The sequence below is a fragment of the Lissotriton vulgaris genome, chromosome 1_1 (genome assembly GCF_964263255.1).
Source record: "Lissotriton vulgaris chromosome 1_1, aLisVul1.2, whole genome shotgun sequence".
In the NCBI taxonomy this organism is placed as follows: domain Eukaryota; kingdom Metazoa; phylum Chordata; class Amphibia; order Caudata; family Salamandridae; genus Lissotriton; species Lissotriton vulgaris.
This window is the reverse complement of record NC_141685.1, coordinates 903,969,346-903,994,605: the sequence shown is the minus strand read 5'-3', so window position 1 is coordinate 903,994,605 and position 25,260 is coordinate 903,969,346. Positions and strand designations below refer to the sequence as shown.

The window sequence follows — 25,260 nt, the reverse complement described above, 5'->3', positions numbered from 1 at the left end:
ATACGTTGAACATATGTATTCTCTTTATTGTTCTCTTTGATTGCTTCTCCAAAATAGTATTCTGCGACAGAAATATATGTGTACAATTGATAAAAATATAAAACTGTTCTCTACCAGACAAATATTGAGACACTGAATGAATCAAATTCCAATTCTTTATGAAATTCAATGGAATAGAGATACACTACAACAATCTGAAAAGCCCCCAGGTCGACCCAGTGTCGACCCCATAACACTTACCGAAGGCCCTCGTAGTCCAGCGATTCCAGGCTGTCCTGCTCGACCCTACACAAGAGAGTGATCAGAAGAGTCTGTTAGATAATGCCTGAATGTATTTAATCAGAAGCAGCGGAAGAAGGGCTTTCATATGAGACATGTAGGGTAGTGTTGAAGGCAGTATGTGCTGAGGGTATGTGGCTGCTTAGGAATCCCACAACACTCGTGGCTTGCTGTATGTGTTTCCAGACTTCAAGGGCACGTGAGAAGAGTTGTTGATATGACTGGGCTGTCAGTCACTGAGGCTCAGAGGTCAGAGCAAAAGCACATCAGCATGGATAGTGGCAAGGTGTTTTAGCCTCACTCTGAAGCTGTAGCAGAATTGGCCTGTATGGCCAGCCCCGAGACTCCGAGGTTTTAAGCCTTTATCACCTTAATATTGTTTCACTGTCAGGCGTAGCTTCAGGGGTGTGTTCGGGGTGTTACACCACCCTAATAAATGTATTTTCTGATGTATAGTTGGGTTCTGGTGCTTTCAGTTGGGTATGGTGAAGACATCTGCCGCACTGCCTCCATCAAATTTACGTCTATCGTAATGGATTTATGTACATTTATGTTGGTTTGATTAAATCATTTTCATGAAGTTACTATCATGAATTCTATATGCACGTTTGAATTTTTTGATCTATCAAACAAATCATGAATAATATACAAAATAAGAAAATAAATTTGTTTTGATACTTAATTGTGTGTGTACGTATCACCATTAATAAGGTGATTCACCTATGAGAATCTAGTATTTTTTTACATATAGAGGTATTCATATTAAATAGGCTATGGTTTATATCAGCATCTAGCTATAATCCTTCTGCACTGGGTATGGTGAAGTGTCTGTCGGATTTCACCTGGGAGTTTTGGAAAACATAGCCAAAAGCACACACTCTCTCCATCAGTTTGAAAATTAAAAATGGTTGGTTATTTGACCAAAAATTGAGTTTTTTTCATTTAGCACTACTTCCAATCTGCATTCCTCTCCCTTTGCAATACCCCTGAAGCCCCTTCAATGGCCTTGCTTGTTGTATAATGTATTTTACCATTATATGCCAGCGTGATTGTTGGAAAATCTGAAGCACATACCCCCCAATTTAACTGACCAAGCTATGCCCCTGTTCACTGTGCCTCACAGGGCACTCACTTGGAAACTTCCTTCTCTCTCACTTTTGACTTGCCTCCAATATTTGTGCCTGCTTTCTTCATTCAGACCAACTATGAACATTTTTCAACCTTGTGATTGAAGGAAAACGCTTCAGTGTCTTTGATCGTCTTTCAAGCCGACCTGCCTTCCTGTCAAGACTTTGTCCAGTTAAGTGGCATACCTTAAACTAGGATGTTTATCACTCACCCGTTTGCCTTTTTCTCCCATCAACCCAAGCGTTCCTGCAAAACCGGTGGAGCCCTGGAATAAAAAAACATGCTTATTGGTAAACAACAGAGATAATCAGATGTTGATCATACGCTTCAAGTCATGTAAATTGAAAATATCTCTAGGTGTCAAAATCATATAACCAGTACGTGACGATGGAGTGAGGCACGAGGTGCAGTGACTGTGGGTTAGAGCTGGAAAAAGAGGAACAAAAAGGGTCACAAGTTGGAACTGGGGTAAAAAAAAAATGTACTAATAGGAGTAAGTGTTGACTTGAGGTACATTCAAGAGCAGGTTAGGAAAATATTGCGTTCCTAGAGAATGTTTTCAATGTAGTATGTTATGTTGTGCTAGATGATGAATTTACAAAATATCCTTACTGGGGATTCTGGGTTATGGACTAATCAGAAGATAATTAGTCCTTATGGCATTTTTTCGTCATGACACACATCCACGAGGGCAGTTGTGAGGGTCTAAATATTTGGAAATGCAAATAACGTCACAGAAGAAAATTCTACACAGGGTAGTAATTGAATGCTCCAATAGAGTAATCCTTGACAAGATCTGAATAATGGTCTTTGGTAGCCAGGTGCAGAGCAGTGATACAGAGGAGTTTATTCTTATAGAAGGAGAAGATGTGTGTCAAGGGCTCCAATAGGAATTGGTGCTGGAAATATTAAGGGGCTTGTCGAGTGCTTGGCGGACAAATACTCCATCACAAGCATGGTGGCTGTCCCTTCTACCGTATTACAAGGGCGTTATAGCCTATTGAACATATATTGTAGACTATTCCTCACGTTTGGAAGTAATATCCCATCTGCCAAGCTCTAAATAAGGGCTTACATCTAGTGCTAAGACAATAAAGTACAATAAAGAATACTGGGGGTAGATTCTTTACAGATTGCAAAAAAGCAAGAAAAAATAATGGCAATAGGAATAAAAAATACACAGCTAAAAATGTATATAGATAGAAGGTGCCAAACGAGTGAGAATATTCGACTGGGAAAGAAGTGCTTGGTCTAGAACAATGTTCAGGTTGCACGTAGAAGAAACTGGAACTAATATTTGAATTGATTTATACATTTATAAAGCGCTCAAATGCCCAAGGGCATCTTGGCGCTACAGACAAGTGGGCCAAGTAAGGTTGCCAGTATGGTGTAAATATCACGTTAGTTGGAAAAGAGCCAAATTTTTAGCGCCTTTCTGAAGGATAGCAGCGTAGGGCTGCTCTTTATGGTGACCAGGAGTAAGTTCCACATTTTTGCTGCCCCTAACAGAAAGCTTCTTCCGCCCCAGCGTGCTTTCTTGAACCTGGGTGTTTGCAGGAGTTTGCTGTGTGCGGATCTTAGACATCTAGACGGCACATGCCATTTCAAATGAGTCCTCTGGAATTGAGGTTCGGCGCCATGCAGTGCCTTGAAGGCTAGTAATTGGGATGTAAACCTAATCCTCCTGTCCTCTGGGAGCCAGTGAAGGGTTCTTAAACTGTGGAGACTGGTGGTAACCTAGGGATATCCAATACTAATCTGGCTGCCGTGTTTTGCAGCCGCTGCAACCTATGTAGATGCTGAGATTGGATACCATGTACAGGGCTCTGCCATAGTCCAACCTGGACAAGGCTAATGCTGTAACCAGTGTTTTTAGGGAATCGGGTGGGATGAAAGGATGGGTTTTCCTGATCATTTTTAGGATGAACCAAATGGTTGAGGAGAGGGTATTGATCTGATTCTTGAAAGTCAGCTTGTCGTCAAAGATGAATCCTAGATTTTTTACCTTAGGCACTGGCCTGGGCAGTCGCCCAGGCTGGCGGGCCACCATCTAGGTGACCAGAAGGATGAATCAGAGCCTAGTAGCAAGACCTCCGTCTTTCTGCCGTTAAGTTCTAGGCAGGTGGACTGCATCCATAGGTTTACCAGGTCATGCAGTTGTTGAAACGGTCAGCTGTCTCCTCAATGTTGCTTGAGACTGACACCATTAACTGGGTGTCATCAACATAAGAGACCGCTGAGAACCCAAACTGCCTAATGATAGAGGGCAGTGGGGGCCACATATACATAAGAGTGTGGGGCTCAAGGATGAGCCCTGTGGCACAACACACTTGGAAGAAAAGGCTCTGGATTCTAATGAACAGGTCCTATTGGCAAGCAAAGATGTCAGCAGCATAAGGGCGGTGTCTCTGATCTCCTGCTGGCTAATATTTTGTGGTTCACAGTGTCAAAGGCCGCCAATAGATTTTTCAGAATCAAGGTAGCCTTGCCCCCCATGTCCAGTATTGCTCTCAGTTCTTCTACAGCCATGACCAGGGCTGTCTCGGTTCCATGCCCCTTCCAGAACCCATACTGTGAAGGATCTAGCAGGTCCCTGGAGGTAATAAATACAGTGAGTTGTGCATTTAGTATTTTCTCCAGCACCTTGGCCGGAAATGGTAGTCTGGAGATGGGCCAATAGCTGCTGGGATCAGTGGGGTCAAGGTTTGTTTTTTTAAGAGGGGGAGGATTGGAACTATTTTCCAGGCATCTGGGAAAATGCCTAGCTGAATTATCCCATTGAATACTACAACTAATTTTTCACTTAGTATTTCAGGAAATAGGTGCAGTATTTTGGGAGGACAGGAGTCCGCAGGGGCCCCTGATTTAGGTGTTTCTACCACCTGAATGATCTATTCTAATGTAGGTGGGGGAAAGGAGAGAGGTGAATTGGAAATAATAGTGTCTGTAACTGCTGTAGTGGTCTCAGGGACGGAATCCACGCAGTCCCTGAAGGATCAATAAACTTTGTCTCTGAACGAGTGTCCCAGTGTGTTGCAGAATTCAGCACTGGTTTCCATCCTAGGTGTCTCAGGTAATTTAGCTAATCTTTTAACTGTTGAAAAGATCTCCTTGCTAGAATGTCTTGCCAGAAGGATTTTTGATGAGACATATTCACTTTTCTCTTTCAATATCAGTTTCTTACAATCTGCCAAAGATTGTGCATACCTCGTTTTTTCTAAGGGGTCGTAGTTTGCTCTCCATTGTCTTTCAGCCCTTCTAAAGGTTTGTTTTTGCACTCTAAGCTTATCTGAGAACCATGGTTCTGATGGATTTTTTTCTCCTGGAGAGGAAGCTCTTCATTGGGGCTAAAAGATCTACTGCTGTTTTGAAATAAGTGGAAAGCCTATGAACAGCAGTGTTAGTGTCGGTGGTGAGGTCTGGCTTTGTGCGGAGTAGGACCACTTGTAGAGTGAGGGGAATGATGTTAGCCCAGTCCAGGCAATTTACTGAGACTGATGGGTTTGAAGATCTTGGAATGCGCTGATCTGTACTAAAGTGTAAACATTATGGCTTTATGGTCTGACCATTGGACGGATAACACTCCTGAAACTTTAAGAGATGGATTTGACATAAAAATACTGTCTAGGGTGTGCCCTGTGATATGAGTATCGTGCCTGATGATCTGTGTCAGGGAAAAGCTGGCCATCATATTGACTGGTGAGGCTGTATCCTGATCCGTCTGTTTTTCTAGATGATAGTTGAAGTCTCCTAATATGGTATAATCGGACGCATCTATACTGGATTCTATAAAAGGTCTAATGGCATTCACAAAGGAGGTTCTTGCTCTAGGAGGCTCATATTAAAGAAGGCCCTTTGATGTATAGTTTTTACTCAGTGGGATCTGAAAAGATAGTATTTCACAGTCTGTGGAACTTCCAGCAGAGGTTCCTGCTAATTGCAAATTGTCTCTAAAGATAATTGCTAGTCCCTCCCCCCGCACTTGTTTGCTCTGTGTGCCCTAATGAATGAATATCCGGCTGGGATTGCTAAGGTCAGATCAGGGTCAGAGGATTCATCCGCCCATGTTTCTGTAATAAAAGCCAGATTGAGTTTATATGAGCCCACCATTTCTGCAAAATCAGTTTTGGCAGGGACCATGTGTTGATCAGCGTAGCCTGGAATACCTTAGTAATTCCTTGTTGTGATTGTTTGTGCTGGGAGATTGAAACCTTAGCTTTAGTGAAGTGAAGATAGAATGTACAGGGCTGGCGCTGCTTAGAATCACTGTGCAGGTCTATTAGAGTGCAGGGGGAGCTTATATCAGCTTTACTTAGACAGAGTAGTTTCTCCCGTGAATATTTAGTCATAGATCTTGCTTCAGACCAGGTTATTTTACACCACTTGTTGGACCAAGAGGGAGCGTTACCATTGAGAGAGCGCAATTTGAATAAAAAATATGTATGGACCATATTCACAAGCATATCGCATAAACGTAGAATCTATAACGTGAAGTTAACATTTGTAGTATAAAAGTTAGCCGATGTAACCAATGTAATAGGAAATATATCTGTATCTATTTTATAAAGTGTATTAGAATTAGAGAAGCCTGTATACATAGTGGGCTAATATAGAAATGTATAGTAATGCTTACGAACAGTAGAACGTGTAAAACTGAATATACGTGTGTAATCATGAAACGGAGAAAACGGCGAAACATAAAGTGACGAAATGTGCAGAGAATGTATAGCACGATGTAAGCACGAGAAAATAAATGTTGCTTTATATGTAGAATGTATTCACTTATAATCATTGCTTTACTGAATTCGATTATATATAAATGTGTGTTAAAGGTTATACTGTGTAGAAAGCTTTTGTAGGAATGTTAGAAAAGGTTTAGTCATATGTGATTTTAACCTAACTGACCAAGAGTTCGCAGGAGTGTAGTCCGCTGTATGTAATTTAGTGGGCTCACAGGAGTCGTGAATAGTCTTGATCTGAATGTGCGAGACAAGAGTCAAAGGTCTTGCTAGATTTAAGGTGACAATGCTGGACGAAGTTTATGGCCTAAACGTGATAGGAGATGCTTGGAATTTGAGTCTTGTTTAGAAACGACCGTTCACAGGACCAACTAAGGTTACGAATACAGTCGTAAGGAGTAGAGTTCTGCTGAGGTGATAGACTTTTGCTCCGAAAGTGTCAAATGAAATGTCAATGAAGTCACCAGCAAGAAGACGAAGATGGCGTCTAAGGAGAAGGGTCAACTTAACGGACGACGCGAAGAGATGAAGCCATGGAAAGAGCAAAGAATGACATCATGGGGAAAGTACGTGGTGGGCGTCGAAGGGGCGTTCCACCCATACTGTGATTGTGTATTTTAGGGACAGCACCCTGGGGAGGAGAAGTTAGGAGCGAGCGCTGAGAGAGAGCAGAGCGCAAGAGAGCAGTAGGCCGAGGACCCTTAGAGAGCGGATGGGTAGGCAGAGAGGGTACTGCTTTTCAACAGAAGTTACCATTAGGAGTTAAGAGAGTTTGAACTTCTTTGGAAGTCAAACTGCTGACACCTTTTTAGGTAAGGAACTTGCGAAGTAGGGATGTCACATAGTATAGAGTAGGGACAGACTTAACTTGTTTATTCTTTTTGTAGATGACGCAACGGAACCACATTGTGTCGATGCTTTTTAATCTGTTGATTCTTGAATTGACTTTAATTGTATTCTTTTGTAGACTGAGGTTCTTTAGGGAATTTATGTTCCTTCTAGTTCTTGTATACTTATTGAATCTTATCCTGAGAGGATTGTATATGCACTTAATTCTGATTTTATATTAAACTTTTAAAACTTCATCAGTCGTAAGTGGTCCTTCAGAGTTGCGTCAGTTTATGGGGTTAATTTAACCTATGCGGGGTTTGTCTTTTACTCAATGACAGAAAATAACCGATCCAAATTGATGAATGAGATTAGTATCTAAGTGATCAAAAAGGGTATCAAAATCTCATTCCCCGCAGTTGGTAGCAGAGAAAGATGGTTTTCTTCTTGAGGAAGACAACCTAGGTCAGGTCTAGATTACCCCAAGGTCCCTAGTCATCGACGACCAGAAGACGAATCCCTACCGAAGAAGGTGCTGACGGTGCGTCGAGAGAAAAGCAGCAGAGTCGGTCGAGAGTGAGTATAAGGGTCATGCGTTGTAAGATTGCGGTATTTTATGTTGTACTTGTGTTGTAATGTCAAGCGGAGTTGAATGCCTGTAGTGTGATTGAGGGAAGGTTGTGAGCGCGCTCAACCGGATAAAATCTTAAGTTCAAGGAGAGCTTAAGTGGTTCGGGTGTATCGAACACCCAGAGTAATTTGTCTACCATTGAAAGGGGGTCATGAGGTACCATTGATCGCCCGACGGACCGATGATAGGGGGAGCGTAAGAGTGAGTGTATGAGTAACGGACGCTGGTCGTACGTTTACTGTGTGTAAGTAACCTATCAGTTAAGGCGATCGTCTGACCGTGAGAGGAAAAGACGTTTCGTCAGTTGAGGTGACAATTACAGTTAGACTGTGGCCGTACAGTCAGAGAAAAGTGATCGCTTGGACGGAAGTAGTCATTTTTCAGCGTATGAATGAAAACGCATGCAAGATCGTGAGACGAGTTGAGAAAGGAGGGGAACTGCTGCAGAGAGAATGAGTGACGTCAGCGTAGAGTCGCGCTGAGATTGGTCGGTCAGCGTAGAGTCGCGCTGGGATAGGCTGTTCAGCGAAAGTCGCGTAGGGATTGGTTGGTTTGTCATCGGGACGTAAATAAGGAAGAGAATAGAGGAAAATCGTAGATTATCGAAAATGAAGTGTTTTAAACGTTTAAGGGCGATCTTTAAGAGAGATAGAAGAAACTTGTATGCAGGAGAAGAAGCTCCACCAGAAGGCACACCAGCTTATCATATGGCAGTGAATGTAGGCTTACACTCGATATTATGGATCTCCGAGTGGAATAAGCTAACGGAAGGGAATAAGGAACTGACGTTTCCGAGATACGGGACGTTTAAGTTGGAAGTATTGAACCAACTGAAAGCGGTAATGCTAGCAACAAGACCTCTACCGAGGCCAACACAGTTCGAAGCCCTTAGTGCATGGTTTAGAGCAGCACATGAAAAGAGCTTAAAGAGGCGCCAGGAAAGAGTGAGGCGATCGGTAAAAGCAGTGCAGGATGCTAAATGGGACGATGAAGCTAAAAAGTGGAGGGTGCAAAAGATAGAAGCAGACAAACTGTTCACAATGCTAGAAGCTACGGGAGAAAAGAAACCTCTAGAAGAAGATGAGGATAGCGAGCCAGATGAGGATCTGATAGAGAGACTATTGACAGATAGACCACCTCCGTACAACAGAGAAGCCGAAAGTCCTGCGTTACAGCAAGGGGACGGAGCTAGATGGGGGAATATAAATCACTCCCAGTAACAGAGTGGGATGCCAAGAAAAGTGAGGAAGTACCTCAATCTAGTCCCGAACAGAGAGTAGTGGGAAGATTCGTGGTCCAGAAGGTGCCAGAAACACATCATGCAAGGTCGTATCAAATGCCCGACGCTTTACAAGTACCTGTTACCATAGGCCCTATAGTGTCAATCTACAACCCAGAGGGGGTCCAGCAGGAGGAACAGGCACGATGGGACAGGGAAAGGGCAGAGATAGAGGGAAGGAATAATACGATCAATTCCCAAAGGCAGTTGCTAGGACCAATGAGTCGGAGTACCCCACTAGATTCCGCAACGGGTCCCTGGATAGAACAGGGGGGTCAAAGAGGACAGATGGATCTGAGGGGACCGAAACCGAAATCCTATAAGGAATTAAGGGAATATTTGAGAGAATGGGACGCTGCCGAAGCGACTCAGAATAAAAGATTAGAAACAGGAGCAGAATGGAGTGACCAGGATAACAGGATCCTCTCTCACTGCGGAGCTGGCGAAAGCAGCCCTGAGTGGGAGGGAGGGAGTCAAGGAAGCAGAGGAGATACTTGCCATACTGCCAGTGGCAATAGGCAAATGTGCGATGACAGGAGTGCAGGGTGTGGGGGAGTGCCTCGCGTCATCCTTAGTGAGGGAGAGCGAAGAACGCAAGAATACCGAAATAGTTTCAAGTGCACTCACCATGCCCCAGACAAAAATGTGCGACATTGGAATCACGGGAACATGGAGAGTCGCGAAGCGTCTCGCCATGCATCCGGTGATCACGGACGAAGTCAGGGGAACATGGAGAGTCATGAAACGTCTCGCCATGCATCCGGTGATCACGAACGAGATCGCGGGAACATGGAGGACCATGGAGGACCCTTCATTCTATTGAGCGACACCAGACAGCAAGGGATTTGCAGTGATACAGAGCAGCACGGAGGATCTTATATTGTATCTAGAGAAACCGAGCCGAAAAGACGGAATGTAGTGATGGGGAATGGATTAACGTTCCACCATACCCCAAGGGAAGATGGAAAAGCTTGGGATCTAGAAAGGTGGGAACAAAGAGATGGAAGAAGAACTCCTCATAACTCACCTGTGCCTAGACGTAGGGCGCATAGTGGAGGTGAGAGGGGTGTGAGTGAACAACCTAGGACTGATGTACTGAGAGCTGAAATAAAAGCAAGACGGCTTGATGTAACGAGTTTAAAATCAGACTTGGATGAGATAATTGACGGCACAGTGGCAATAGAAAGGTTAGAGCTGTACGAACCGGATGAAATACTGTTTTTATCTAAGGATGTGACTCGGAAAGCGAGGGCAGCTCATGAAAAATTATCTGAATTGGCAGACAAGTATATGATAGACATGTCACGGACTAAAGCTTTACAGGCCAACCATAGGCTAAATTGCACGGATCAGGATCTAGATGAGCGTAGGACGATTGGGCTAAGAGTACACATAAGGGAACTAATCATGTGTATCAGAATATGGAGGGATCTGGATAGATCGGAGGAAAGATGGTCCAAAAGGGGGTCCGTCAGAAGGAGTACACTTGCGAAGTCCCAAGATGGAGAGCTAATGCGAATGGAAGCTTTCCCTTTGCGAGAAATCGCGAACGGAAACTACGTCCATGTGCCCTGGAGTAGGGGGGATTTAGCGGCATTCACTAATTCTTTCCCCAAGTTAAGAGAGAACCCCGTGGAGTGGTACAAGCAGGTAGAGAGGTTCGTGAAGATCTCTAAGGTACTGTGGATCGATTTGAACACTCTGTTTGATATCGTAGTACCCGGAGATTTGTGGACGGCATGCAAGCTTAGTATTGAATGGCCCGCTTGTGAGCCTCCGAGAGATGCCAGGACGAATGGTCCATCAGATAGAGTCATGGAAAAGTACGAGAGAGTAATAGCATGGTTAAAGGAGAAAGTGCCAGTGCAAGACATAGACTGGGTTAAGATAGATCGAACAACTCAGGAACCTAAAGAGACAGTTCACGAGTTCTATGAGAGATTGCTGAAAGCATTCAAACAGTATAGCGGGTTGGATGTCATGGATCCTAAAGACATAGGACAGTTTGTGTCGAAGTTTGTTCTAGGATTGAGACCAGACATAAGCCTAATGATTCAACAGCATTTGATTTGTTGGAAGAACAAACCGTTAGATGAGATTCTGAGGTATGCAAGGTACTGTAGCGACGAAATAGATTCGAAGGCAAAGAAACTTAAAGAAAAGCTGATGTTGGTGCAGATGCAATCAGCTGGAAAGGGTGGACAGCGGCAACAGGGAACAGGAACACCAGTAAAGAAACAGAATAATCAGAGCAGAGATGAGGAAGAAAGACCGAGACCGAGAATAGATATCGCGACACTGAAAAAGACAACGAGGTGCCATCAGTGTAACGAGGTGGGACATTGGAGACGCGAGTGTCCTTATAATGTCGAGACGGGGGAATTAGAACAGGAGGAGGATGAGGTTCAACCCAGCATGGTAAAGGGAACAGCAGTCCCGAAGGGAAAGTTTATCAAAGGGGGGAATCAGACTCCTCGAGCGCCGTTCCCTCAACCGCCTCGCATTACAAATGGAGGGAAAACCTATAGACAAATGCCATTGTTCGTAGGAGGAGAAGAATGCTACTACGTTGATCCTCTTACAGGGCAACGAGTGAATAGAGAAGAAGACTGTACTCTAGGTGCAGCCCTGGAGGTAGACCAGAGAGGACCATACGTAGAGGCTGAAGTAGCTGGATGTCCTACGACCTTTTTGGTGGATACGGGGGCCACTCGATCCACGTTGAGATCAGCGGTAGTCCCAGGTTTGCCAATGTCGGGAGAGATGATTCAGGTGGTAGGAGTCGCAAACAGGAGGATGACGAATCCTCTGACAGAACCAGTGTCAGTGAAGATAGGGAATTACAGTGATGAACATCAGTTTGTAATCTGTGATTCTAGCCCTGTGTGTCTGTTAGGAAGAGATCTGTTGTGTAAACTAAATTGCACAATACATTGCACACCTGAAGGAGTAGAAGTGCAGACCAACGATGAGGATGCTGATTTTAAGGTTGTAAACTCGCAGGAATGCGTGGAACTATATCCTACCTTGACAGTGGAGGAGCTTCCACAGGATTTGAGGGAGAAAGTGTCAGCTGAGTTGTGGGATTTTACTGGAGAAGAAATAGGATTGATCAAAGGGGTAGAGCCAGTAAAGATCATGGTAAGACCCAACGCCGAGTATCTGAGAATACCACAATATAAGTTGACACCGGAGACGATTGCAGGAATAAAGCCTGTGATCGAATCCATGATTAAACAGGGAATACTGAAGGAGATCGTGGGAAGTCCATGTAACTCCCCGATTATGGGTTTGCAGAAGCCTAGTGGAAAATACCGAATTGTCCAGGACCTTCGAAAGATTAATAATATCGTTGTTTCATGTTGTCCAGTGGTACCGAATCCATCAGTGATATTGTTTCAGATGCCGTTCCAAGCTGAATGGTTCACCGTGATAGATTTATGCCAGGCTTTCTTTTCGATTCCTTTAGATGAGGAGAGCCAGTATTTGTTCGCTTTTAAGCTGGAAGATCGCGTTTTAACATGGTGTCGTATCCCTCAGGGGTATACAGAAAGCCCATCGATTTTTAACCAGCTGCTGAAGAAGAATCTTGAAAGTCTAGTACTGCCTAAGAACTCGGTTCTAGTCCAGTACATAGACGACCTCCTAGTTGCGTCAGAAACTGAGGAAGCTTGCAAAGTAGACACCATCACCTTGTTAAATCACTTGGCCGAGAACGGACACAAGGTGTCTCCAAGTAAATTGCAGTATTGTCTGACTGAAGTGCAATACTTGGGCCACAGGATTGAAAAGGGAAAACGGAAGGTGTCTCCAGACAGGATAGAGGCAATCATGAAAATGAACGCGCCTAAAACACAAAGAGAAGTCAGGATGTTTCTAGGCATGGTCGGGTATTGTCGGCAGTGGATAGCCAACTTTTCACTGAAGGCAAAACCTTTACTACAACTGACGCACAAAGGAGTGAGTGATCCGGTACCATGGGACAAAGATTGTTTGATGGCGTTTTTGCAGCTGAGGGAGGACTTATGTCGTGCCCCGGCTTTAGGAATGCCTGATTACACAAAACCATTCTTGCTTTACTGCTGCGAAAGAGAGGGTTGCGGTTTAGCAGTTTTGACCCAGATACACGGAGATGCGCGTAGGCCAGTTGCTTATTTTTCGGCTACATTAGACCCAGTAGCCGCAGCGTTGCCCGGATGTCTCAAATCCGTAGCTGCAACGGGTGTCAGCATTGAACGATGTGAAAGTGTGGTAATGGGACATCAGTTAGTGGTGTACGTACCGCATTCTGTAGAATTGTTAAGGACCAGGACTAAGACTCAGCATCTGACGAATAGCAGGCTCACACGCTCAAGCAAGTCATATTGGCTGCCGAGAATGTGACCCTAAAAAGATGCTCCGTCTTGAATCCTGCAACTTTGATGCCACTTCCGAATGATGTTGATGATGAAATTTGTACAGATCATGACTGCCTTGATGTGACTGAACTATGCACCAAACCGAGACCAGATATCGTAGATGAGCCATTGACTGACCCAGATGAAATATTCTTTGTTGATGGTTCATGTGTAAGAGACGATATTGGTCAGCTGAGAGCAGCATATGCAGTTTGTACTATTACCAGAGTCGTGGAAGCCGCCTGCCTGGAAGGAGTACATTCCGCTCAGGTAGCTGAAATTATTGCTTTGACGCGTGCCTGTTTAGCAGGTAACAAAATTCGAGTCACTATATACACCGATAGCCAGTATGGTTTCGGGGTAGTTCACGACTATGGGCAGTTATGGTCTCAAAGAGGTTACATGACCTCCTCGGGTTCTCCAATTAGGAATGGAGAATTCGTGAGATTATTGTTAGAGGCATTGCAAGGTCCGTCAGCCATAGCGGTCGTCAAATGTGCCGCGCACACGAAGAACGTAGACTTTGTGTCGCAAGGCAACCGTTATGCTGATGAGGTAGCACGTTACTGTGCAGAACAAGGTTATTCTCACACCAATGTAGAAGTGGGGGGAATACAGGAAAGAACTGAATTGACAATGTTGTTAGACACTGTAGATACATGGGATGAGTTAAAATGTGTTCAGGAAAATGCACCAGATGATGAGAAAAAGGGCTGGGAGACAGCTGGATGTACAAAAAGTGAAATGAACTTTTGGATCTCTGCAGATGGGAGAGCAGTTTTACCAAACGAACTTGTTAGTCCAATGGCAAGGAAATTGCATGGATCAGCACACATAGGTAGAGATGCTATGGTGAGAGTATTCAGACAAACGTGGTTTAATCCAAAGTTTAGAGTAGCGGCAGAAGCAGTATGTCAGCGTTGTGCGATCTGTCAGCAACTAAACGTAGGAAAGAGAACACCAGTCACACTGAGTCACATTGGGAGGTCTGGGGGGCCTTTCAATAGAATGCAGCTTGATTTAATCAAAATGCCTCAATGCAATAGACTCAGATATGTGTTAGTGATTGTCTGTATATTTTCTAGATGGGTTGAAGCTTACCCGACACGTAGGTGCGATACACTCACAGTAGCAAAATTGTTGCTAAGAGAGTTGATACCGAGGTTCGGGGTGCCATCCTCTTTGGAATCGGACAGAGGAACTCATTTCAATAGCGAAGTAGTGAAGATGCTATGTTCAGCTTTGAGTATTGATCAGAAGCTCCATTGCAGTTATCGACCAGAAGCTTCAGGGATTGTAGAACAAATCAACAGTACAATCAAGTCCAGACTTGCCAAGGTTTGTTCATCGACATCCCTGAATTGGCCTGATGCACTTCCATTGGTTCTTATGAGCATACGTAGCACACCAGATAGGAAAACAGGTCTGTCTCCACACGAGGTGCTAATGGGAAGAGCTATGAGATTGCCATCGGTTCCGACTGCAGCGTTATTGAACATCACAGACGATTTGATCCTGGATTACTGCAAGGGACTATCTGATGCCATTAATTCTGTGTCCCTCCAGGTCCAGGCTGCAGAGGTTTCATCAGCACAAGACTTGTGCCATGACTTGTGTCCGGGGGACTGGGTCCTGGTGAAGAAGCACGTCAGGAAGAACTGTCTAGACGTACGCTGGAGAGGACCGTTCCAAGTCATACTAGTTACGAACACTGCAGTAAAGTGTGGAGGTTTGCCCAACTGGATACACGCCTCACACACCCGAAGAGTGCCAACACCTCTGGAAGAAACAGCTCCTCTCTCGGATGAGAATCCAGCGGAAAGCGGAGAAGTCACAGAGGGGGAAAGCCAAGCTGAAGAGGTGATCGAAGAAGCTGAGCCGGTGTCGGAGCAGGCCGACGATGGTCAGGACACCAGTGGGACCGAAGTCGTCTCAGAAGAAGAGAGTACATGGGAGTTCGAATCAGATAACGAACAAGCTGTGAGCGATCAAGAGGCAAGTCCAAGAACGAGGAGCAGGAGGACAAGGAGTGGAGAAGCCAGTTGGCCGGAGAGAAGGAGAAGGCCAAGTTTAAAAGCAAATCAAGAAAGAACCCTTGTCCCAATCTCTGAAGAGTCGGATCAAGAAGAAGAAACTACGGATTCAGGTTCTGAGAGTCCGAGAAGATCGAGAAGGGTACGTGTGCCCTGCAGAAGGTACGCCACCCCAGAGTGGACTTATCTAGCAGATGTCTTGGGGACAGAAATCTGGGAGAGTGAAAGAAGTGAAAGTGATCGATCTCGATCCATTTGTGGCAGTGGAGATATGGATGTTGACGCCTGGACTCGAGACTGAGGGGTTACTGACATTCACACTTCCCATACCCCCATACCTAAGTCGGATCAAAGATCTAGTGCTAAATCGATTACAGTTTCCGACTTTTGGCCATCAAATACCAGAACAAGAAGAAAAAGTCATTCGTTTTGAATTATTGGAACATGTTATTAAAGCTGCAGGTACGAGAATAATTGTGGATGCATAAAGACTTTTGTGTTTAAGCTATAAAGAAGATAACCTAGCGCCGAGTGGAAAGAAGAATAAAATTAGGGATTACATTTAGAGGACGGAGAAGGGTTAGGGTTGTCTATTGCTGAAATGAAAAAGACATTGTTGTGAAAAGAGACTTTGTTGATAAAGAGCACTTTACAGATTGAGAAAGCAAATAAAGCAAACTAAAGACTTGAAAAGAAACTTTTCTTCGCAAAGGAAGGAGCTACGCTGTTTGATAACATGGAGAACGGCAACCCAAACCGAAAAGCAAAATGCATAATAGGTACACTAATAGCAGTAGTAATTTTTCTCATTATTACAGTAGTTACCACATCATACATGGTAGGACATGCAAGTGAAAAAGAGACAACAGATGTAAAGCCTGTAACGACTTTGAAACCTGCTCTTGTTGGGAAGAAGGAGGAGAACAATGTCATCCGTGAAAAGGCGTTACTGGCAAATGAAGCTCGTAGATTACACGTAGACGAGTCACAGGGAAATTTTAGATCAAATGCATATGCCAAGCTATTGTATGAGTATATCGATGCCATGGAGGCCTAGGAATGCTATGTTTGTATGCAATTGCCGGCTTCTGTAGATGAAGGCATCAGATATCATCATCTCCCACTGACTTATGGGATAACATGTAGTTTATTGCTCAGTATATTTTATGGTAGAGAAGGGTTTGAGTACTACTTTTCAAATTATGATTCGGTACTGCCTGAAGTCCCGAATTATAAGCAAATGAATAAGTGGGACTATTATAAAAAGGAGGATAGATTAGCCAAGTTCTTTCTTCCTTGGGATACACTAGATACTTCATATGCACGCAGGAATAATCTGACTTGCAAAGTGTCAGAAGTTGAGAAAAAGTTCATAGGACAAGTAGATGACCGATACAGAAGGCAGAAGATTCTAAAAATGTCAGGACAGTGGAAAACAGATTGGACCGAAGAAGAGAAAGCACACAAGAAGAAGGGTAGCAATGGTCCAATAGCTTTGGATAGAACGCAGAAAGGAAAGTTATGTTTAACTCGAAGCAAGACGTATTATGAGAGTGTATTTGTAGGTGAAGTAAATTGCGAACATGCTTTTAGATTAGAGTACTATACGAAAGATTTTATGAAAGGGATGCAAGCGATTCCTAATGTATATTTTGTATGTGGAAGAAATGCCTATGTAAAACTGCCTGACAATTGGTATGGTTTGTGTTACTTGGCAATTGTCTTCCCCAAAATATATCATGCAAAGGATTTAGCGATCATAGAAGGAAAGGCTTCGACAAGAACGAAGAGGGAAATAGGAGATGCTGAAGTAGTTGGAGACATATTTGGAGCGATGTTTCCTATGTTAGGTTTAATACTTAACGATGTTAAGATTAGGAGACTAGCTACAGTGGTAGATAGATTATCTGCAAGTACTGCAAGGTCAGTGATGCTAGTAGAAGGGGAGATGCAGTCGATTAGGGCAATGGTTCTTCAGAACCGACTTGCTTTAGATGTACTGCTAGCAAAAGAGGGCGGAGTCTGCAAGTCTTTGAAGGTCCAAGAATGTTGTACTTACATTCCAGACAATTCAAAACCACTTGAGAAAGTCATACAAAACATTACACAGATACATAAAGAAATCGAAGATTTATCAAAAACAAATGTTTGGGAAAAAGTAGGTCATGGAGTAGGAAAGGTTGGAAGTTGGTTTGTCAACCTTGGTAAAAGCGTTGTGTGGTATATATTAAAACCTATATTGATAGTATTGATTTGCATAATCACATTATTAGGGTTAGTTAAATTGTACAAATGGTATAGGTCGAACCGGTTACAAAGATCCATGAGAGAGCAAGAAAGGAGATTAGCTGCTTTACAAGATCAACAGTACAAGAGTTTAAGAGCTCTCGAAACGATAAAAAGAGGGAATATTGTAACTAGTTCTGTGTAAGGAGGTTATTCAAATTGCATTTAGTGATGACTCCTAGAGGTCATCAAAGGGGGGAACTGAGAGAGCGCAATTTGAATAAAAAATATGTATGGACCATATTCACAAGCATATCGCATAAACGTAGAATCTATAACGTGAAGTTAACATTTGTAGTATAAAAGTTAGCCGATGTAACCAATGTAATAGGAAATATATCTGTATCTATTTTATAAAGTGTATTAGAATTAGAGAAGCCCGTATACATAGTGGGCTAATATAGAAATGTATAGTAATGCTTACGAACAGTAGAACGTGTAAAACTGAATATACGTGTGTAATCATGAAACGGAGAAAACGGCGAAACATAAAGTGACGAAATGTGCAGAGAATGTATAGCACGATGTAAGCACGAGAAAATAAATGTTGCTTTATATGTAGAATGTATTCACTTATAATCATTGCTTTACTGAATTCGATTATATATAAATGTGTGTTAAAGGTTATACTGTGTAGAAAGCTTTTGTAGGAATGTTAGAAAAGGTTTAGTCATATGTGATTTTAACCTAACTGACCAAGAGTTCGCAGGAGTGTAGTCCGCTGTATGTAATTTAGTGGGCTCACAGGAGTCGTGAATAGTCTTGATCTCAATGTGCGAGACAAGAGTCAAAGGTCTTGCTAGATTTAAGGTGACAATGCTGGACGAAGTTTATGGCCTAAACGTGATAGGAGATGCTTGGAATTTGAGTCTTGTTTAGAAACGACCGTTCACAGGACCAACTAAGGTTACGAATACAGTCGTAAAGAGTAGAGTTCTGCTGAGGTGATAGACTTTTGCTCCGAAAGTGTCAAATGAAATGTCAATGAAGTCACCAGCAAGAAGACGAAGATGGCGTCTAAGGAGAAGGGTCAACTTAACGGACGACGCGAAGAGATGAAGCCATGGAAAGAGCAAAGAATGACATCATGGGGAAAGTACGTGGTGGGCGTCGAAGGGGCGTTCCACCCATACTGTGATTGTGTATTTTAGGGACAGCACCCTGGGGAGGAGAAGTTAGGAGCGAGCGCTGAGAGAGAGCAGAGCGCAAGAGAGCAGTAGGCCGAGGACCCTTAGAGAGCGGATGGGTAGGCAGAGAGGGTACTGCTTTTCAACAGAAGTTACCATTAGGAGTTAAGAGAGTTTGAACTTCTTTGGAAGTCAAACTGCTGACACCTTTTTAGGTAAGGAACTTGCGAAGTAGGGATGTCACATAGTATAGAGTAGGGACAGACTTAACTTGTTTATTCTTTTTGTAGATGACGCAACGGAACCACATTGTGTCGATGCTTTTTAATCTGTTGATTCTTGAATTGACTTTAATTGTATTCTTTTGTAGACTGAGGTTCTTTAGGGAATTTATGTTCCTTCTAGTTCCTGTATACTTATTGAATCTTATCCTGAGAGGATTGTATATGCACTTAATTCTGATTTTATATTAAACTTTTAAAACTTCATCAGTCGTAAGTGGTCCTTCAGAGTTGCGTCAGTTTATGGGGTTAATTTAACCTATGCGGGGTTTGTCTTTTACTCAATGACAGAAAATAACCGATCCAAATTGATGAATAAGATTAGTATCTAAGTGATCAAAAAGGGTATCAAAATCTCATTCCCTCATTTAATACTTCCATCTTATCTGTATTAAATGTTAGTCTATTCACACTCACTCAGGTGGCTTCTGTAGCTAGGCAGGTTTGGAAGGTAGTTTGACTGAGATGAGAAGTATTGTGTTGTATCTTATATCTTCCTGCTGCTCAGCTAGAATGCCTGTGATGTGGAATGTGAATGTCAGTTGGGTGAGGGCTGAGCAGCAGGACAGCTGCTCCTGATGGGGGTTTCTTTCTATCTTTTAACTTAACATCTTAACTTAAATAAAGTAACTTGAATAATCTACCTTGAAGTACCGACATCTTTTTGAATACATCATATTGTCAATCTCAGTGTCATCTGCATAGGTCATTAAAGTCAGAACAAGAGATCCAATCACCATTGTATGGTGGTCCATGATTTGGCAGACCCAAATAATAGTATGTCGGAGTCTCACATGATGGCATGTGGTTTGGCAGATTACTAAGGTAGTGTGCTTGAGTCTCTCCTGGAGGCATGGGATTTGTCAGAATCGCAAAGAAGCACACTTTAGCTTCATACAGTGGCATATCCTCTGTCAGTCTCTGAAGTTACTATGTCAGAGCCTGCTCTGTTGACCTATGCTTTGGAAGACATAAAAGTGAGCTTTTGTGGTGGTTTAATATTTGATAGATACCAGATGTTGCAGACTTGATTCTTAAATAACGAAGTGGACTGACGTGAAAGGTAGTGGCTTTGAGTATCCTGGGCTTTGGCAGAACAGAGAAGACACATGTTGTAATCTCTTAAACTGCCTTAGGGTTTGGAAGACACTAACACAAGCCTACTTCAACTATTTATGTCAGGGTGTCTTTCACAGACTATAAAGGCCCAATTCACAAAGATTCAGCTGTGACCTAGTCTTGCAGTACGACTAGAGTAAGTCAAACCTACTCACAGCAAAGTCTTTGTGAATCAAGGTGTCTAAGGATTTATGGAGAACAACCAGACTTGCCAAGTCTTTGAAAAAATCAGATGATTTACTGTGGCTGTCATTAATGAGGGAATTGGTTCCACACCATTACAGCCAAGATGGAAAAAGCCCAAACTCCTGTTTTGTTTTAAGATTCTAATATTTAGAACCTGGGGCATTAAGGTCTCCCATTTACTAAATTTTGACTCATAGCGTGCAGTAAACTTTCCTGCTGCGCTGCTGTGCATCTAAATAAAAGAGCTGGAATACGCCATGTCTACAAGATACAGCGCATTCTTGTCCTTCTCCCCTATGCAGGTGATCAAACAGCAACTGTGTGCCAATGCGGACCTTTACGCCATGGTGCAAGGGTACCTGCGTTACAGAGATGATTGTTTATGTGCAGGCAAAGACATCTTCCTGTACACAAATAATCATTAAATGCACTTTGCGCCTTCTATGTGTGCTGCAAAATACAGCACAGATAGAAAGAGCAAAAAAGTAGGAGAAATAAAAGTATTTCTCCTCGTGCCACTCATATGCCTCCCATAGGGAGGTGTAGGATTAGGTTTATGACACTTTGTAAATTTGATAATGCGTCAGGTTCCTTGGATGTTGCATGCGAACACCCACACCAGTACCCATATAACGACCTTAGAATGCGTGAAAGGAACTCATATTCACAAGGCCATGAAAAGTCACTCAGGGGGACTTTATGTGGCCTTGTAAATATGGACAGGCACACTGCGCCACCAGTGTGTCTAAAATGTAATGTATCGGCGGCACAGTGAGCTTTTAAATGGGACCCTTAGTGTTGAGGACCAAGATCATATGGTGAGCTGGGCATAATACTACACTCTACTGTTTATGATCAGTGGTCCTGCTACATGACACCTATTTAATGCAAAGAGTTTCATTTAAACACAGTCTACTGCCTATTTGTACCCAAAGCATTTGGACAACCGTCTTTAGGTGCTCGGTGCCTCGAATACTGCACCATATCAAGTGGTTGCAGGTTAAGCACCCTAAAGTCCCGAAATTTGCATTCTGGTAAATCGAGTATAAGAATATTGTGGCACACTAATTCCTGGACAAAATATTGAGGGGCAAGATATTGAAAGGTAAGACCATATGAGAAAGTATAAAATTACTATTCTTAACTCCACATTTATATACCTTGAACATATACATATTGTCAAGATACATGTAATCGGAATTAAGTATAGATAATCTGTACATACTTACCTGTCAATTTGCCTCTCAATATTCTGTCTGCAATATTAGCCTCCTATTATATGTTATAGTCGATATTCAGAATCCACATTGTCCCTAAATTCTGTTGTCAGAATTTAATCCTATTGAGAGAGCGATGGGAATCACATTAGTTTTATGGGATGATGCAATGTTTTGGGAAACAAAAAGCAAGAGTAGAGATTTATTTTGCACTTTGATAGTTAAATAGTTAATTTGTTTTTCTCCAAAAAGCTGTATAGATTGACAGGTAGTTGCTGATTTTGCAACCAAGTTTGCTGGACTGCAGACAAATTCCTGGAAGTATAAATATGAAATATACATTTTTTCTCATTGAATTCCATCATTACTGTGAGTAAGTGTGCTTTGTGGGCCTTTGCATGTGTGCATTTCATCTACATATTCTTCTTGTGCTCACCTTTGGTCCCACACGTCCTGGATATCCTGGAAGCCCTGGAATGCCGAGACTTCCCTGAAATGACAAAAGAAAGTCATGCTATCACATTTAATCTTGAAATCCTAAAAAAACACCCTGGCAAAGCATACAGTCAGAGGTTGTTTGGGTTCCTTCTTGAGATAGTGCTCTAACTGTATACTGGAAAAGAAAGATGCATTCCTGGTAAATGGAACTGCGGCTCAGATTTTTAAGGATTCTGCATGGTGCAAAGTCACAGAAATTGACGCAAAGTGATGCAAAGTCTTACAAGGGTAAATACTTGGCAATGTAAAAGGAATTTTAGACAGGAAAAGTGTCCTTTTCTCCACCCAATGTTTTCATTTCGCCAAGCATTCCACACACAGCATGTGTGCTGCACTGTACAGCACAGCACCCATACAATTTGTAGAATATCACATTGTGCCTAGGCATAGAATGTTGTATTAGAGAGTATGCACATACCTCAGTACCGTGGTGCCATTGTGCGTGACGCTGGTCAATCTTTGTAGTGTGACAGTGTAGGGACAGACAGCAGGGCTGGACTGGCCTTTTATTTTACCAGGCCTTTCACTGGTGAGCAAGAGCCTTTGGATGCTGGTTTGTAAGGCTCAGGGTCCCCACCGGGGATGTATGACATTACAACGCATGCTTTTACCACGCATGCTTTTACATCGCAAGTTTTACAACGCATGCCTTTACAACGCATAGTGTTGAGGGGTGCTGGATAGTGAATAGTTTAATTTACTATTCCAACTCCAGTCCCTGTGTATGTGTATAGTAGGGAAGGTGTTGGATAGTAAATTAAATCTATTCCCTATCCTAGAGCGCCCCCAGCGCAATGCGCTGTAATGGTTTGCGTTGTAAAAGTTGCGATGTAAAGGCACTGCGTGGTAAAAGTTGCGTTGTAAAGGATGTTTCCCCCCCACCGGTGACTGTCACTTTCTCCAGCACCCCAAGATAAATTGCAGGTCGCACAGGGGGCAAAAAGAGAGACAAACAGAGAGAGAGAGAGAGAGAGAGAGAGAGAGAGAGAGCGATAAAGAGGGGTCAGAGAAGGGTGGGGAGAGAGCAAGAGATCAGAGAGAGTGAAGAAAAGTGAGAATGGATGGAAAGAGAGCGAGGAGAGGAAGGGAGGGGCCTGGTTTGCGCATCTTTGCCAGGGCTGCTTTTGGTTTCTCGGGTGGGCCCTGGCTGACATCAGCACCAGGCTGTTTTTAATAAATATGGCTCTGGGATGCTTTCTCAACCTTGTGTCATGCACTGCTCCAACTTTCGTTGCTATGCTGTGTTGTGCTAAAAATAACAACTCTGTTCCATCTGTGTGTTGCTAGCTCTAATCCTTCTGTGAATTTTGAAGAATGGCACCATTCAGTCCTTCTGCATTAAAGTTCAATGCAATTGTAATTCTCTTCAAAAGAAAGGAAGCAATCTTTACTTTTGGATGACATTTGTTAAAATTTCTTAAAGCCATTAGGCGCATGCCATGTTGTCTTCTTCCATATGCCTTGCATAAACACATTTTAGTTGTCAGATGCTAATGCACATTATTTACAGATTCCAACTTCCCATGGAAATCTTCATTCATTACAATGCCGACAACTGAATTCCAATTTTTAATTTATACTGATCAATCTCTAAAATAATGACCAATTATTAACTGTGTCAATACCAGCAAGAACAATGTCTATGGTTGCTATGACAACCATATGCGCGATGTTAAGGATGACAATAAAAATGATACCAGCGACTGCCATATTATTTTCAGGAGTTCCAATGAACTTGTATCATTGCTGTCAGATTCATCCAAGGAGATATCCTCATCAACCCTGAGTCAGTATTATGTGGTTAGACATGTTCTAAGTCCCACACCCAATACTATTAAATACCAGGTCACAGGTGAGGTCTCTCTTAACCTAAAGACAAACGCACACCCAGGAAAACCCCTGATTGATCCCTGTTAGAAATGAGGGTCTCTAGTTGGCAGAGGTAGGTACCTTTGTACAAGTGGGGGCCCTTCTTCCTAGTCTGGGTAAGGGTAGATACACTTCTCAAATAACCCTTGCTAACCCTCTTGGTAGTTTGGCACGAGCAGACAGGCTTATCTTAGTGGCAGTGTGTATAGCATTTGTGAACACAGTAATACAGTGAAAACACCACAAATATAATCTTTATATAAACCAATCAAGACCAAAACGACAAAAAATCCACAATACTGTTATCAAGATATCCTCAAAAATAAGTTATTCACTCAAATAAAGTTTGTAGCAACAAATACCTCCACCTGGAGTTATTACAACGTCATGACAGATGAAAATCCCAAAGTACAACGCCGACTGTGAAGTGCGTGGCGTCAGGCGTGGAGTCAAGCAGACCCCCAAAGAACAGTACTTTGGAAACGATGAAACCAAAGACGTTGCACGGCATCGGGGAGGTAATGCTTTGTTGGCATCGGGCGGCAGCAGTTCCTTACGACCCCAGGGGAGGTGAAGCTCTGGTTCCTTACTGTTATGCAGGGGAGGTGAAACGTCGGGTTCTTACTGTGTCGGGAGGTGACGTCATGGAGGCGGCGAGGCGGCCGTGTCTTAAGACGGTGCTGTGTCAATATATTCGGGAGTCACCCACGTCAAGTATCGGCTTCACGTTGATGAAGCCCCGGCGTTGGTGAAGTTGGGGCTGTGGTGCAAGTCAGGACGGTGCGTTGTGGACATCATGAGCGGTTTGCTTGGCTCCGGTGCAGGCAGCTTATTTGGAGTTAATGCAGCATGGCGTCAGCAGGCATGGAGGCGGTGCGTCGTGCTCTACATGAGCGGTGCCCATGGCTTCGGTGCAGGTTAGGGCATCGCTCATCAGCGTCGGTGTTGCAATTTCCTTCTGTGGCAGCTGAAACAGCAGTTCCAGATGCAGGAAGACAGAATAAATTAATTATTTGTGTCCCTGGGACTTCAGAACAGGAGGCAAGCTCTATTTCAAGCCCTTGGAGATCTTCCTCCAGCAGGGGACACAGCAAACAGCAAAGTCCTTCTCCTTTTCTTGGGAACAAGTAGCCACTGCAGGACAACCCCAGACAGCAAAACAGCACAGGGGAGTATTCCTCCTCAGTTTCTCCAGCTCTTCTCCTTGACAAAGGGTCCTCTTGAATCCCAGAAGTGATCTAAAGTTCTGGGGTCTGGGCCCCAATATTTATACTACAAAATCCTTAGTTCTCTGGTGGCAGAGAAGCCTTGTGCTCAGTCAAAACCAGTCTGCCCTCTCTGGTGTAGCTTCCTGGCCCGAGTT

At 43.3% G+C, this 25,260-nt stretch overlaps 1 protein-coding gene across 1 annotated transcript in view; it reads right to left on the bottom strand.

Annotated features, from left to right (window-relative positions):
• The window catches only part of LOC147748151 (uncharacterized), a 648,568-nt gene that overhangs the window by 190,059 nt on the left and 433,249 nt on the right, over positions 1-25,260 (bottom strand). The window contains exons 31-33 of the mRNA XM_086959041.1: positions 21,967-22,020; positions 1,619-1,672; positions 241-285 (exon numbers count right to left, since the gene is read on the bottom strand). Of these exons, the coding sequence (XP_086815167.1) occupies positions 241-285; positions 1,619-1,672; positions 21,967-22,020 (153 nt within the window). The remainder of the gene's footprint in view (positions 1-240; positions 286-1,618; positions 1,673-21,966; positions 22,021-25,260) is intronic.